The following is a 17560-nucleotide window of genomic DNA, read 5'->3' on the forward strand; positions in this document are numbered from 1 at the left end:
GAAAACAGTTTGTCAACCAAAGCAACAGCAGTCTGCTAGGGTCGTTTCTTTTACAGAGGTGTGCCTACAGGTTTCAGCTCTGACATATGCTAAATTTTATAGACAGCACTATAAAGCTTTTTATTTTATTTTATTTGAGGAACACTCTGAATTTGCAATTCAGATACATCATTTGCTGTGTCAAAAAGCAGCAACGCACTGTGCTTTTTATTATTCTTTTTAATAATGTTACTTAGAAGGCTGGAGTGAAAAAAAGTCACATTTTACTTAAAATAAGATTTTAGCTTCCACCAATAGATCTTCAAAGCAGAATCTTAATAGATGAACACTTTGTTAAATCACACATTCTCCAAAGTCAATACTACTTTTAACACAGTCCATATTACAGTCTCTTGAACCAAGTGCGGTCATTTTGGCTTCCGAGCTGCACAAACTCAGAAATTATACAGCAGAAAGTCCTCTGGTTTGGATACACCAAGCTGCACTGACAGTCAAACCATAGACTCAAATTTCAGTTTTTGTAAACAAGTCTTAAAGTATAGTGTATAATCTTTTAGATCTTCCTTTATTTATCGGTGATTTTTGAAGCTAACTTTTCAACAAGTGCATTATGGTCCATCCCCATGCTAGCTAGCAATCCTCCTTCATTTCCATCTTGTCCAGTATAATTTATTTCTTCTCCTTTAAGGTTAGTCATCTGACCACCAAGTGCATTGAGTATCGCATTTCCTGCACAAATGTCCCACTTCTTGATAAAGGTGACATGAATATACACATCAGCTGTTTCTTGTTTTTCATTCCCAGTCACATCAAGCAAAGAGAGAACTTTATAACCTTGGAGGGAAAAAAAAAAAAAAAGGGAGAATTATTCAAAAATTCTAACATCTGTAAAAGGAACATAAACTAGACTACTGAGGCGATCTTACCAATGACTGATGGAATGCAGAAACTACTACTATATCAGGTTTGGTGCGTCAAAACTATAAAAAGGAACATGTCAATGGCTTTAAAAGTTAAGGACTCTCTGACTTTGGTTCTCAAATTGATAATATCCCAAAGTTAGCAATAAGTTTCAAATCCGCATCTTTACATAAAGTCTTTATATAGGAAGACTAACTTTTTTCTGTATACAAAACTTAGGCTATGAATTAAGGACTTATTTAGCTAATTAGCTCCAGAGGATTTTCCTGCTTAACGTCCAGGCCACTTTTTTCAACTTGGCACTGCGCGACTGACAATTGCGCGGTCATGCAATGCTGTACCCAAACTGAATTTACGTCCTTTTTTTCCCATAAACAGAGCTTACTTTTGGTGGTATTTGATCACCTCTGCGCTTTTCATTTTTTGCGATATTAATAAAAAAAAAGAGCAAAAATTTTGCAAAAAAATTTAAATTTTCTACTTTGACAGTTAAAAAATATCCAATATATTCAATTTTTGTCATATATTTATTTAGGCCAAAATGTATTTAGCTACATGTCTGACAAAAAAATTCTCAATGAGAATATTTTGCGATTGGGCACTGCGTTACTTTAACGGACAATTGCGCGGTCGTGTGACGCTGTACCTAAATTAAATGAATGTCCTTTTTTTTCCCCCCCAAATAAAGCTTTTTAGTGGTATTTGATCACCTGTGCGATTCTTAATTTTTGAAAAAAAGCGACAATTTTGAAAAAAAAAAATATATATATTTTTCACATTCTGATATCAAACATTCCCCCCAAAAAATGTACAAATCAAAATTTAACATTTTAGGCCAATTTGTTTTCTGCTACATATTTTTGGTAAAAAAAAAAAAATCACAATAAGCATATTTTGATTGGTTTGCGCAAAAGTTATCACGTTTACCAACTATGGGAAAGATTTGTCATTTTTATTATTATTTTTTTTTTTTACTAGCAATGGCGGCGATCTGCGATTTTTTTTGCGTGACTGCAACATTGAGGCGGACAGATCGGACCCCTAACTGACATTTTTGACACTTTTGGGGGGACCAGTGACATTACTACAGTAATCAGTGCTAAAAATATGCACTGTTACTGTAATAATGACACTGGCAGGGTTAACGCTGTTGGTGATCAAGGGGTTAAATGTGTGCCTCACGCTTACTGACGTGTGTGGGGGGAGGGGGCTGTGTGACACAGACACAGATTGCAGGTTCAGCTATGCTGAATCCTGTGATCTGTCCCTGCCTGTCACAGAGGAGATCCGCCTGCTTTGTTTACACAAGCGGGCGGATTTCCTCACTCTTACCCCGACAATCGGGAAGAGCGACAGTGATCACCGCCTCTCCTCCCCTGGCCCGACTCCCGCTGTGTCTCAATACAGCGGGAGCGCGACGCCGAGAGAGGGAGGAATACGGTCTACATCGGTAGACCCAGCCGAGCTGCTCTGCTGCAGTAGCAGCAACGTGAGCAGTCGGCTAGTGGTTAAAATCCTTATAATTTGAGCATGCTGGGTCCAGAGATGATAGGTGACTAGCATTTTTTCTCCACAGTTAATAATGTATTATAGAAAGAGTTAAAGTGGTTTTAAAGCTTTAAGGCTTTTTACCTTCATGTATTTTTTGCATGTAGGGTAAAAAAACCTGTGTGTGCAGCAGTGCCCCCCATAATACATACGTGAGCACCATCTCGATCCAGCGATGTGCACAAGAGCCTCGGCTCTCCCAGTTCTCTTTCTCCCCATTGGCTTAGACAACAGCAGTAGCCATTGGGTCCCGCTGACAATCACAGACAATGAGCCAATAAGGAGAGAGAAGGGGCGAGGCCGAGCAGCGCTAGGTGTGGATTAGGACACAGAGCGGCAGCTCAGGAGCTTGCTCGAGTGCTCCCATAGCCAGCTGCTTACTACCCGGGCACCTAAGATGAGGATGCTCTGTGCAAAACCGCTGCACAGAGCGGGTAAAGTATAATATGTTTGTGATTTAAAAAAAAAACTGAACCTTTAATGTCAGTTTAATATATGAGTAATATCCTATTAAGTGAGAGGCATTTGTATATTGAGCCTTTAATTATGCTTTCAAAAACTGAGTAGGCAGGCACTTTTTTTTTTTGCAGAGGAGACATGCAATGTTTCTTCTGTAATAAGAGACCCATCTGCCTGCTCGCAGTCTTCTTAGCAATGTACACTGAACTGCGCAACCACATCTAGTTTACATTCTGCAACAGCATCTGTGTGCCGGGATGACTGCGCTCCTGCGCATGCACAGTACCAACGTCATTTCTTGCACTAGTCAATGAGGATGACTGCAGCCTGGCACCCAGAAGAAACCAAGTAGAAGATGTCAGAACCAAGGGATATCAAACAACTGAAGGGCACAATTTAGCTCTACTTTAAGCCTAAAATTGGCATCAAAAGGAGGCCTTAATATCCACCTGGTAGAACTTAAGTTTTTTTTTTTTGGTTTACAGAAGCCCAGGTGGCAGTCATGTAAAACTGAGAACTGATGCCAAAAAGCTCATGGGAAGGGAGGAATCATATCCTTCAGACTATAGGCCCTAAAAATAACTTGTCTGATCCACTTAGCAATGGTGGAGCGAGAGGCAAAAAGATTCCTGCAGGAATATTTATTAAGCACAATTTGAATCCGACTGCCTAAAATAAGAAGTAGCTGAGAGCTAAAAACTCACAGCACCTACCATGTCTAGAAAGGGAAAATACATTTAATTAGAACGTTTTGAAGAAGTAGGACATAAAAGAGGACAATGCCCTGGTTATGGTGGAAAACAGAGTGCTTTTGGGAGAAAGGAGGCCTAAAGGCCCGTACACACGTACCGATTGTCGGCCGAAAATGTTCGGCCGATTTTCGGCTTGTTAGTATGATGCTTCCAACAGCGCACTTTCGGCCGAAAAGAATCTGTCATGCAAGCATTAAAATTTTTGTTGGCCAACACAAGAACAGCCGATTGTTCGCCAGTCAGTACAGAATTCGGCCGACAGACAGCAGATTTGCAAGACTGGGCATGCTCAGAAAAGAAAAAACACACGGAAAGTTAACCATCACATGACATCACTTCTGCAGTCGGCTGTTGTTGGCCGACAAAATTCGTGTGCAGTCTTTTGCAGTTTTCAACAGACAAGACAGCCCTCGGACAAAAGACGGCTTTAGGCTCTTTGTCCTCGTGCAACACTAAGAAAGGATAGGATAAGGCTGCAAACTCAGAATGACTGCAAACTCACCATGCAATAGTGATAGCAACAAGAAAGGACAGACATAGGAATATACCTGAAAACAAAAAGGCAGCTTCTGCACAGCCAAGAGGACTAGGCTGAGGTCCCTAAGGGACACAAAGCAGCACACAAGGTGAGAATTGTAAGCCACACCCTGAACGCAGGCATATACTAGGGAGTAAAGCCTGTACACACGCACCGATTGTCGGCCGACCGTTCGGCCGTCTTTTGTCCGGTGCTGTCGTGTAGGTTGAAAAGTGCTAAAGACTGCACACGAATTTTGTCGGCCAACAACAACCGACTGCAGAAGTGTCATGTGATGGTTAACTTTCTGTGTGTTTTTTCTTCTCCGAGCATGCCCAGTCTTGCTCTTCTGCTTTTTGTCGGCCGAAATCTGTACTGACTGACGAACAATCGGCCGCTCTTTGTTGGCCTACAAATATTTTATAGCCTGCACACCAGATTTTGTTCGGCCGAAAAGTCGCAGTCGGTTGTCGGAAGCATCATACTAACAAGCCGACAATCGGCCGATCGGACGTTGGCCGAATATTTATGGCCGACAATCGGTACTTGTGTACGGGCCTTAAGAGGCAAAAGTGTTCTAAAACAGAACAGTCAAAGCTGAGATTTATTCTTTGATGGTACTCAAAGCCAGAGGCTCTCAAAAATTTACAGTTAGTGCTGCAGGAGTGCCGTGAAGTGGCTCTGCAGCTTAAGCTTGTATTTGCAAATGTGTATTACCTATACCCCTGTTTTTAACTCAAATGGTTAGGCAGGATAATTTGGTTGGTTGCAGGTTGGATGGTAGGTTGAGCTAGGAATTTACTTTGGCTTTGTTTTGCATGCATGGCCCTTCTAAGTGCTCCTTGCTGCGAAGGCCAGTATAAGGTGGGGGCAGTGGCCATTTGTTTGTATTCCAAGCCAAATGCTGATCCACACTGGATTGGAAGAAAGACCGAATAGGTTATACAGAGTACTTTTTAGCATGAAAGTTCCTCAACTCGCACCAAGCAAAAACAGGTCTCCCAGGTGCAAGTGTAGAATATTTGAAAAGTCTACTTCCTAGCCTTCAAAGAGGGAGAGATGACAAACGAAAAAGGCACCTGTCCATCAGGATCGTAGTTTCAACAGCCATGCCGTTAAAGCCAGCAGCTGAGAAGGATGGCATATTGGCTCTTGAGACAGTGGGTCTGAATGATCCAGAAGGGCCCATGAAGCATTTGCCTGGGCCCCATATCAATTTAGTGCAATGATATTAACCAGAATGCCCCCCATCTTGAACCTGCAAAGTAGGCGAGCAAGTATCTGGAGTAGGACTGATTCCATGGCATCACCAGAACATCCACTGTTAACACCTGAGGGTCCCTGAACCTGGCAGCAAACCAGGTGTCTGTCTTTTTTTTTGTCAACTCTGTATGCTGGAGGACCCACAGCTGGTCTCCCCCACCTTTGCCAAAGTGCGTGAAATGCTTGAAGATGGCAAGCCCATTCCGAAGGAAGGGGAAGAGGCAGGGTGCAGAAACCCCAACAACAGACAGCGCAGTAGATTCCGTAAGCACTCGGTTCATACAGACACACTAGGATCCACTCAGGGGATATGCGCAGGTACAGCAGTGCCCAATGAATGTACTAGTGTAATACAGGTGGCACCAATTTTAAAATAGCACTAGCAAGCTCTCTGAGGCCACCCACAGAAGGGGGTCTAAAGAATAAGAGCCACCCTGTACTCACTGGGGGATCTAGTAAGCAGGATTTAACAGGGGATTAATGCCATCCTGGCTTCACCCTCCATGACAGGCTTACACATGCAAGAATCTTCAGGGTCAGGCTATGCCTCTGGCAGACCAGGGTCCTGCACCTGCAATGCACCCTGTGTCCAATTATCCAAGCTGCTTTTCTTGCCAAGGGGAAAACTCACAGTAGGATCCAGTGCATAGAAGCAACAATACAGCCAGGCCCGCACCTTGAATCTTGGGGTTCTAGGCATGATCTTCCAAGACTCCGCTGAGTAGTCAACAGATTCAAAAGCTGCATGAGGAGCCCAAGTGGCTATTGTGCAGGAGGAATCCTGATAGAAGAATCATCTTGGAGGAATATCATATTGTCATTCAGTGAGAGAAAGAGCTAAAGAGAAACAAACCACAGAAAAAGGAGGTAAGCTTCTCAGAGGGGAAAAAAAAAAAAAAAACAGGATTTTTTGACTTACCATAAAAACCATTTCTCTGATGTTCATTGACGGACACAGCTCCTGATCGTCTTAACCATTGCATTTTACTGCCCATTACAGGAGTAGGACACTAGGCATAAAAAAAAGTCTGGCTATGCCTTTGGGCAGTTCCAGGGGGTATATGCCCTCTCTCTGCTATTAGGTACTCAGTTTTGTTACAAGCAGTGTCAGAAGAATTACAACTCCACAGAGGGGTGGGTGCTGTGTCCGTCAATGAACATCAGAGAAATAGATTTTACAGTAAGTCAAAAATCCCACTTTTTCTTTTGTTCATTGATGGACACAGCTCCTGATCTTCTTAACAATTGGGACGCCCCAAAGCAGTGTTAAACATGCGGGGTGGGAACAGCGAAAACAAACTCCCAAGGCTAACTATAGCCAACCAGGTTAACAGGAGCTCAACCAAAACAACTGGAGCACATCTGAAAAAAAACAAACACACCCTCAAAAGAGGTCCAGGTCCTCTAAACAGCAGCCTGCAAAACCTTGCAGCCAAAGGAAGCATTCGCAGATTCCAACACATCCACTTTATAGAACTTTGTGAAAGTGTGTACAGACGACCAGGTGGCCATCTTGCAAACCTGCGTCACTGACGCCCAATGAGGGAAGGCCCAGGACAGGGGGAAGGAAGAACCTGACCCATGATGGAATAGGCCCGAATCACAATCTGTCTGATCCATCTGGAAATAGTCACAGAGGAAACGGACAACCCTTTCCAAGGCCCATCCGTGAGCACAAATAGGGAGTCTGACTTCTAAAAAAAAAAACTCTATAGCTGCCAGGTACACCCTAATTGCCCGAATCACATTCAAGGCATGCAAAGCAATTTCCTTTGGATGTTTTGACCTGGGAAACAAGGAAAGCAACACAATGTCTTCATTCAATGAAAATCAGAGACAACCTGAGGAAGGAACGATGGACAGGGGCAAAGAACCACCTTATCACTGTGAACCACCAAGTAAGGTGAACGTCAGAATAACGCAGAGAATTCCGACACCCTGAGCGCAGAGGTGAAAGCCACCAAAAAAGGCCACCTTCTGGGACAGCGTAAGCAGGGAGGCTTCCATAGGCCAAAGCACCAAATTGAGGTCCCAAGGCGGCAACAGAGACCACACCAGAAGGGTCAAGTGCCTAACTCCCTGAAGAAAAGTACGCACCATGGAGTATGTGGCCAAGGACTGTTGAAAGACGGCCGCTAAGGCCGACACTTGACCCTTGACCTCAAGGCCAGTTTCTACTCAACCCCCTGTTGAAGGAAGGTCTAGATTTGAGCCACCGAAAAAGGAGAGAGGATGAACCCCAAGAGACTCACACCACGGAATGTACGTTCTCCATGTATGATGGTAGATCTTCCCAGAAGTAGGATTTCCTAGGTTTTAACAGCGTTGGAATCACCAACTCAGACAAATCTCTATCCATCAGCATCTGGCATTCAACAGCAAAGCTGCCAAAGCCAGCGAATGTAAAGCAGGATGGAAGATTGGTCCTTGGGAGAGCAGATCCTCCCTGAGAGGAAGCTACCAAGGAACGTCGGCGACCAGCCGCACCAGATCGGCGTACCAAGCCCGGCAAAGCCAGTCAAAGGCCACTAAAATGGCAGGAATCCCTTCTGCCTTAATCCTGCATAGAAGTCTGGGCAGAAGCTTAAGAGGAGGGAAGACATAAATCAGACGATACTGACACCACAAGGCCACCAGCACATCTGTGGCGTTCGCCAGAGGATCCCGTGACCGAGCCACAAACCTCTACATCTTTCCGTTTAGCCGAGACGTTGAAAGATCCACCTCGTGGATGCCCCACCAGAGACAACTGATGAAACACCTCCAGATAAGGGGATCACTCCCCTTGGTCCAACGCCTGCTGACTGAGGAAATGCGCCTGCCAGTTTTCCAACCCAGGAATGTGTATGGCGGAAAGAGCTCGAACAAGCGGTTCTCCAGAGCCGCCAGGACACTTCTTGTGCCCCCCCGGTGGTTGACATAAGCCACGGCCGTAGCATTGTCTGACTGAATGCACACTAGACATCCCTGAAGATGAATCATCCAATGTTCCAGGCACAGTCTGATCACTTGAAGTTCCAAGACATTGATCAGTAGTCTGGACTCTTCCAGTGTCCCGATCCCCTGAGCAGAATTTTTGCCGAGGATGCCTCCCCAGCCAGACAGGTTGGCATCTCTGGTGACCACTGTCCAATACAAGGGGGGTAAGGATTTTTCCAGCTGAAGCACGAAGCCACCATAATCAGGAACTCTTTAGTTCCCCGGCTCAGCCAGATCTGATTTGTCCAGAGACTGCAGATTCTTGTCCCAGCTGGCCAGAATCTCCCTTGCAGGGACCTCGTATGGAACTGTGAAAACTGAACCGCCTCAAAATAGGTAGACACTATCAGGCCCAGCACCCGCATGCAAGTCCAGAGGGATGACCTTCTGCTGGACAGCAGGAGACGAATTGCAGCCTGCAGCTTCTGGAGTTTGTCCAGAGGAAGGAGCACTCTGGCTAAGAGTTTGTCCAGAGTCAGACCCAGATAATCCAGCTTTGTGGAAGGAACTAGAGCAGACTTCTAAAAATTCAGAACCCAGCCAAACTCCCTCAAGCTCGTATAGTGATTTCCAGGTTTTCCACCAGAGCATTAGGAGACTCTGCTCACAGAAGGAGGTAGTCCAAATAGCCCAGTACCGAAATCCCCCATTGACATAATGCTGGCACCGGGGCCAACACTTTTGTGAAAACCCGAGGAGCAGAGGCGAGATCAAAGGGCAATGCCAATGCCTGGGGCCAATCCTGTTTAATTTATTCATAAATGATCCAGAGGAGGGGAAATCGAGTAAAATCTCAGTATTTGCGGATGATACTAAAATAAGCATGCCAATATCTTCTGGGCAGGATGTGGAAACCTTACAAGCGGACCTGAACAAAATAATGGCGTGGGCAACTACATGGCAGATGAGGTTTAATGTTGAAAAATGTAAAGTAATGCACTTGGGTGCCAGAAACCAGAAAGCAAGCTACTCATTAGGGTGGGAACCTCTGGGTGAGTCTAGGATGGAAAAGGACCTGGGGGTATTGGTAGACAACAGGCTTGGCAGTGGCATGCAATGCCAAGCCTCTGCAAGCAAAGCCAACTGAATACTGGGATGTATAAAAAAGGGGATTCACTCCAGAAATAAAGAGATTATTCTCCCACTCTACAAGACTCTGGTCCGGCCACATCTGGAGTATGCTATCCAGTTCTGGGCACCTCAGGAAGGATGTCCTGGAACTGGAGACAGTCCAGAGAAGGGCAACAAAAATAATTAGGGGAATGGAGGACATCAGCTATGAGGAAAGACTACAAGCACTGAACTTATTCTCTCTGGAGAAGAGACGATTGAGGGGGGATATGATATCAATGTACAAATACTGTACTGGCAACGCTAGCATATGGAAAAACCTATTCAGAGAAAGGGAATACAATAAGACACGTGGCCACTCACTACAACTAGAGCAGGGGTGTCAAACTGGCAGCCCTCCAGCTGCTTTGGGACTACAAGTCCCATCAGGCCATTGCATGTGGGAGTCAAGCTTGTAACTGTCAGCCTTGAAATGCCTCATGGGACTTGTAGTTCTGCAACAGCTGGTGGGCCGCTAGTTTGACACCTGTGAACTAGAGGAAAGGCTGTTTAACCTTAAAATACGCAGGGGGTTCTTCACTGTAAGAGCAGTAAGGATGTGGAATTCTCTTCCGCAAGCAGTCGTATCAGCAGGGAGCATTGATAGTTTCAAAAAAACTATTAGATGGGCACCTTAAAGACCACAACATACAGGGGTATACAATGTACAGTTAAACACACACATCATAGGTTGAACTGGATGGATTGAGGTCTTTTTTCAACCTCACTATGCAACTATGCCAAACTGATAATGTTCCTCTCTTAAAGGCAAAGCAGAGAAAGCGCTGGAGACCGACACATATTGGAATGTGAAGGTAAGCGTCCTTGACGTTGATGGAGGCAAGAAAATCCCCCCTGATGCAGGGAAGCCACCACCATGCGAATGGACTCCATTCTGCACCTCTGCACCAGCACAAAGCAGTTCAACACCCTAAGGGCCAGAATTGGACACACTTTGCCTTCCTCAACAGGTTTGAGTAAAACCCCTAAAAAACATTCCGAAGTCGGAACTGAGACCATCACCCTTTAAAGTAAAAAGGTCTTTAACAACCCCAAAAAGAGCCTGTAAGCAGACCGGGGACAGTCACACATTGGAAGAAGAAGAACCTTACCCGGAGAGTAAGAACAAAACTCGATCTTGAAGCCAGACCGAATGACCTTGTAGACCCACTTGTCTTGTACCAGGGGAGTCCACGGGTTGGGAAACCAGCAAAGACGCCCCCCCACCTAAGATATGGGTGAGGATACATCTGCATGCTGAAGGGGCCCGCTTTTGACTTGCCAGACCAAGTTCGCTTGGATCCTCCAGTCAGTCAACCCTGAGGGCCGAAAAAAAAAAAAAACCTATGAGCTGAGGAGGAGGGCCCACATCTACAACAAGGGTCCTTTGCCCTTATGCCTCGCTTCCACTGAGCGGTGCGTTTCAGTACATTTCAGTACGGTTCGGAACGATACACCTTGATCAGGCTTGCGTTTCCACCGCCAACAGTACCTCAGCTCAACAGTACCTCAACAGTGTAGCTCCACCCTGTTGGTACAGTACTAATCTGCTTGGTACCCCAACGAAGGTGGCCCAAAAAAGTGGTACGGCACGGTTTGGAATTCGGGTACCATTCACAACTTTTTACAATGGAAACGGCAAAAATTGCGTACTGTACCGAACCGTATTGCTCAGTGGCAACGAGGCAATAATAGCCTGCAACGAAATGTACTCTCCCCCCCCCCCCCCCCCCCCTGTGAGACCATTAATGATGTCATCCTGGGCAGCACCAAACAGGCGATCTCCTTGAAAGGGAAGATCAGTTAGGCCTTTTTAGAAGTCTTATCCGCAGACCAGCTTTTGAGCCAAAAGACATACCAAAGGACCACTGCCGAAACAGAGAGCTGAGCCACTAGGGGAGCCGCATCCAAAGATGCATCACAGATAAACCTGCAGCCCCTGGACCAGCTGGTCCGCGAGCTCAGTAAAGGCAGGGGGGAGCTACATCACCCTCCAGGGTCATGGCACAAAAGCCTAGCGCATTTGGTCAGAGTCTGCAACACCAGGGTAATGGTGAATATCGGTCTCAGTGCCAAACAAGCTAGGGTGTACATATTGCAGGCCACAGCCTCCGCATTCCTGTCAGCCAGATCATTAAAGCCTTGGGACTCTTCAACCGGAATCATGGTTGCCTTGTTTAATCTGGAAATTTGAGGGTCCACCACCGGTGGAACGGTCCACTCTTTAAGAAGGAACTCCAAATAGGTGTAATCGCCCAGCAAATCGCTTAGAGGCCCAAGGGGACGCTTTGGTTGACTCCCCTCCTTAGTGACAATTCTGACAAAATAGGAGGAGAAAGGGAACACCTTTTCCACTCTGGCTGGCTTGTCCCAGCTGCCTCCTCCATCTTTAAGGTCTCACGCACAGCTACAATTAGTGCGTCCACCAGCTCCTTTTCGTACGTGGTTATAGAAGTGGAGAAATCCTCCCCACTATCTGAGGATTCAGGGCACATGATCGCAGACCCAGCAGGGTGACCCATGTCCACGGCAGCCTAATTAGATTCAGGATCGGATGAGACAGATGAGGTAAGGGAAGACAGGGGTGCTTTTTGCCAGCCCATCGCCAAAAAGCCACCTCCACCTAAGACACAGGGGACTCCAGGACCGCCGTCAGTGCATCGATGGATGAATGGATGGGACCCGCAGCCTCAGAGAGGCGACCAGGTGGGGAGATGTGCTCCAAAGACTCCATGAGTCACCAGGGGAATCTCACAGAAAACAGGCACCGCAGCCACCAGGAGAATCTGCACTGCACGAGCGGCGATCAGGAAAAAAAAAGGATCCAGGAGTCAGCACCAGGGAATGAGGGGCTCCCACTGCCAAAAACGCAGCCCGGAAGGCTCCACAGACATGGCCCCCAGCTGTTTTCTATGGCAAACACCGCAAAATGCCCACTGGGCTACACAAATATGGCCGCCATGCATTGCAGCACACAAGGCTACAACAAAATGGCGGCACCACGAGGGACCCAGGAGGAATCCCTAGGCCTCAAGGACAGGCCCAAGCAGGATGTGGAGTCACGCAGGAGACCCCACTAGGTGCAGCCCCCCCCCCCGCAGTCGATCATCCGTTTGCACCCCCCCCCAATCACCAGCATAGCGCCCTGCCCACACCCCTTGAGGAGGAGCAGACCACCCAACACTGCCCAGCATAAGTAGGGGAGGTAGGATGGGGGGACAGATGAGGGGGGTGCCTGACAGGAAGGAGGGGAACCCAGGGGTCCGACCGTCCCATGGAGGGGCCCACGACCACCCCAAAACCCTCTAGGAGGAGAAGAGGGACAGATATTTACCACACCAGGAACCAGGCGGGCACCTCTCCAGACAGAACCCCTCACCATCGAAATAGGGGGCTGACGGCCAAGAGGAACGCTGCGACCCAGCCATATGTGACCTCACAAGGCGTTTAACTCGCAGGCCAGCCCCCGTCCGGTTGGGCTATGTCGCGGCAGACCTAGCGTGGAGCTGAGGTCTGCCGCCCAGTCTGGCAGTTGATTATAGATCTCACAGGGAAAAGAAAAACAAAAACTTTGCCAGGACCAGAGATCCCAGCAAGGAACTAGGTAGGACTAGGCAGAAAAACTGAGTACCTATAGCAGAGAGAGGAAGTATACTCCCAGGGACTGCCCATTGGTGTAGCCAGACCTTTTCTGCCTAGTTTCCTACTCCTGTAGAGGGCAGTATAACCCAATAATTAAGAAGATCAGGAGCTGTGTCCGTCAATGAACGAAAGAGAAAGTATCCTTAGGTAATGGACCGAACAAAAAAAGGAGCTAGCTGGGAGAAGGAGGTGTTGTCCTTGCTGCCTTTTTTGCATGACTCCAAATATCAAATTGGATTGTGTGAAAATGACAGCTTCCACAAACTATGGTATATATTAGAGAGCGACCGATTATCGGCAACACCGATATATCGAGGGCCGATATGCACTTCCCCTGATATATTAGAATCGGCTCCGGCGGTTACCGATATTGCCGTGACGTCATTGCGTATTTTGCGCCACACTCCTCCGCGCACTGGGAGTCTGTAACAGCTTCTGCGGCCTTCTTAGGCCGCCTCCCTCAGCCTCGTTTTGGAGTCTCACAGTGCACACAGTGTTTTTTCCAGCCGCCACGGCCACATACTGGAGTCTCTGCACACTGTAGTCGGGACAGTGAGTGATTCGTCAATCATACAGTACAGTGACCAGTCATAGTGCACCTCAAGACAGCTGCCGCGGCCCCCTACAACTGCCCGGTGCCAGCCACTCACCCACCAAAGGGTGCCAACCACTCACCCACCAAAGGGTGCCAACCACTCACCCACCAAAGGGTGCCAACCACTCACCCACCAAAGGGTGCCAACCACTCACCCACCAAAGGGTGCCAACCACTCTTTTTTTTTTTTAAGCCTATATTCAATTTCATCAGATTTCAATGGAGATGGATGCAGAAAGAAAAATTTAAATCGTATTCTGGGACTATTTCTCATCTCCATCTCCAGGAAAAGCAGCAGCAGTGTGCAACACGTGCAAAAACAATGAACGCATGAAAGCACGGGATCAATAACTGCAAAAACCAAAAATAGGTCAAATCTTTGGGCCCATCTAAGGCTCCATGCACACAGGGCGTCATAAAAACGTGCTCCAAAGCTGTTTACATAACGCCGGGAAACAGCAGCTGTAAAAACGTGCTTTCAGTAGCTTTTTCTACTAGCGTTATTGCACGTTTGGCCACAGTAGCTGTTAGCAGCGTTTTTTTCTGCCTCCATTCAAAATCAATGGTTCCCTATGGGAGCCTATTGATTTGAATGGAAGTCACACCGCAGGTCGGATCAGGGTGATCCGACTTGCGGTGCGACCTGCACTGTGAGAATCTTAAGGGGGAACTCCACGCCAAAATGGGGAAAAAAACGGCGTGGGGTTCCCCCCCAGGTTCCAAACCAGGCCCTTCGGATCTGGTATGGAATTTGAGGGTAGCCCCGCGCCGAAAAAAACGGCGTGGGGTCCCCCCCAAAATCCATACCAGACCCTTATCCGAGCATGCAGTCCGGCATGCCAGGAAAGGGGAGGGGACGAGCGAGCGGCCCCACCCCCCCTGGATCATACCAGGCCACACGCCCTCAACATGGGGGGGTGTGGGTGCTTTGGGGCAGGGGGGGCTCTGCACCCCGCACCTCAAAGCACCTTGCCCCCATGTTGATGAGGACAAGGGCCTCATCCCCACAACCCCGGCCGGTGGTTGTGGGGGTCTGCGGGCAGGGGGCTCATCGGAATCTGGAAGCCCCCTTTAACAAGGGGGCCCCCGATCCCGGACCCCCTCCCTATGTGAATGGGTATGGGGTACACTGTACCCCTACTCATTCACCCCATAAAATGCAGTGTATGGAAATAACGACAGGAGACGTTTTGGAAAATTTATTAAAAATCTTCATCCGGCTCTTGTCCTCTCCGGGGGTCTTCTCCTCTCCGAGGGTCTTCTGCTCTTTTGCTGTCCGCCCTTCTTGTCTTCTCCTCTCCGGGGTCTTCTGCTGTCTTCTGCTCTTTTGCTGTCCGCCCTTCCTGTCTTCTCCTCTCCGGGTCTTCTGCTGTCTTCTGCTCTTTTGCTGTCCGCCCTTCTTGTCTTCTCCTCTCCGGGGGTCTTCTGCTGTCTTCTCCTCTCCGGGGGTCTTCTGCTGTCCGCCCTTCTGCTGTCCAATCTTCTTGTCTTCTCCTCTCCGGTCTTCTGCTCTTTTGCTGTCGGCTGTCCTTCTTCCTCCGGTCCTCCTCCTCCGACGTCTTCAGCGATTATGCCGGCCTCTGGTCTCTGCAGCTTATTATATAGCCATTAGGGGCGTGGTCGCCAGATGACGTCATCGGGAGACCACGCCCCCTTGTGTCACAGATGACGTCATCTGTGACACAAGGGGGCGTGGTCTCCCGATGACGTCATCTGGCGACCACGCCCCTAATGGCTATATAATAAGCTGCAGAGACCAGAGGCCGGCATAATCGCTGAAGACGTTGGAGGAGGAGGACCGGAGGAAGAAGGACAGCCGACAGCAAAAGAGCAGAAGACCGGAGAGGAGAAGACAAGAAGATTGGACAGCAGAAGGGCGGACAGCAGAAGACCCCCGGAGAGGAGAAGACAGCAGAGCAGAAGACCCCCGGAGAGGAGAAGACAAGAAGGGCGGAGAGCAGAAGACAGCAGAAGACCCCGGAGAGGAGAAGACAAGAAGGGCGGACAGCAGAAGACAGCAGAAGACCCCGGAGAGGAGAAGACAAGAAGGGCGGACAGCAAAAGAGCAGAAGACCCTCGGAGAGGAGAAGACCCCCGGAGAGGACAAGAGCCGGATGAAGATTTTTAATAAATTTTCCAAAACGTCTCCTGTCGTTATTTCCATACACTGCATTTTATGGGGTGAATGAGTAGGGGTACAGTGTACCCCATACCCATTCACATAGGGAGGGGGTCCGGGATCGGGGGCCCCCTTGTTAAAGGGGGCTTCCAGATTCCGATGAGCCCCCTGCCCGCAGACCCCCACAACCACCGGCCAGGGTTGTGGGGATGAGGCCCTTGTCCCCATCAACATGGGGGCAAGGTGCTTTGAGGTGCGGGGTGCAGAGCCCCCCCTGCCCCAAAGCACCCACACCCCCCCATGTTGAGGGCGTGTGGCCTGGTATGATCCAGGGGGGGTGGGGCCGCTCGCTCGTCCCCTCCCCTTTCCTGGCATGCCGGACTGCATGCTCGGATAAGGGTCTGGTATGGATTTTGGGGGGGACCCCACGCCGTTTTTTCGGCGCGGGGCTACCCTCAAATTCCATACCAGATCCGAAGGGCCTGGTTTGGAACCTGGGGGGGAACCCCACGCCGTTTTTTTCCCCATTTTGGTGTGGAGTTCCCCCTCAAGATTCTCACAGTGCAGGTCGCACCGCAAGTCAGATCACCCCGATCCGACCTGCGGTGTGACTTCCATTCAAATCAATAGGCTCCCATAGGGAACCATTGATTTTGAATGGAAGAAAAAAAAAACGTACAACGTGGCTTAACGCACGTTAAGCAACGTTATGGAGCCTTATGGAGCCTTTAGCAGCGTCAGACGTTTTTTGCAGCTTGACGCTGGAGCTCCTGAACCCACAGTTCCTGGGTTTTTTTTGGAGCTGTAAAACGCCTATGCCACTTGGAGCTCCTAAAAGCTCTATGTGTGCATGAGGCCATAGAATAACATGGATGGGCGTTCTGCAGCTGCAAAAAAAAACGTCTGACGCTGCTAACAGCAGCTGTAAAAACGTCCAGTGTGCATGAGGCCTAAGAGTTCATCATGTTGAATTGTATAATGCAGCACAGAAAAAACAAAATGAATCACAAGGTGAAACATCACTATCCAAGGCAACAATACCAGATATGTTTCAGAAAAAAAACAGGTGGCTAAAATCGGATGGAAGACCCCAACTGTTGGACAGAGTAATCACAGAGATGATAGTCACTGATAACAAGCCATTTACAATAGTATCGGACTCTGGATTTAAGCGGTTGATGTCCATAGTTGAGCCAAGGTACACACTGAAGAGTCACAAGTTTTATTGAACTGAAATGCTGGAAAATATTCACCAAAAGGTCGTTAAGTAAAGGCTATGCAGCAACCAGAGAATGCTGGCAACTCACTCTCATTTCACGACTGACTGCTGGTCAGAATAAACAGTATCACTAATGAGTCTTACATGCCACTTCATTGAAAGCGGATGGACAAGAAGACATTTGATGCTGAATACAAAAGTGATGCAAAGATCCAACACTGGGGAGTACATTAGAGAAATGTTTCTAGACATGCTAGAAGAATGGGGAATCACCAAAGACCGAGTGATGCTTGTGCTTCGAGACAGCGGAGTGAACATGGTGAAAGGAATGAGACTTGCTGAAGTGTCAGACCTCAGTTGCATGGCACACACCCTCCAACTTGTGGTGAAGGATTTTTTATTTTTTTAAATTTTGTTGTTACAATAAAGATTATTG

General features: G+C 47.9%; 1 protein-coding gene across 1 annotated transcript in view; it reads right to left on the bottom strand.

Annotated features, from left to right (window-relative positions):
• Positions 1–204: 204 nt before the first annotated feature.
• The window catches only part of BPNT2 (3'(2'), 5'-bisphosphate nucleotidase 2), a 49958-nt gene continuing 32602 nt past the window's right edge, over positions 205–17560 (bottom strand). Inside the window, exon 5 of the mRNA XM_082259669.1 lies at positions 205–834. Coding sequence (XP_082115795.1) covers positions 566–834 — 269 coding nt within the window. The 3' untranslated portion in view covers positions 205–565. The remainder of the gene's footprint in view (positions 835–17560) is intronic.

The sequence above is a fragment of the Pelophylax lessonae genome, assembly GCF_965119305.1.
Source record: "Pelophylax lessonae genome assembly, chromosome: 5".
Lineage (NCBI taxonomy): Eukaryota > Metazoa > Chordata > Amphibia > Anura > Ranidae > Pelophylax > Pelophylax lessonae.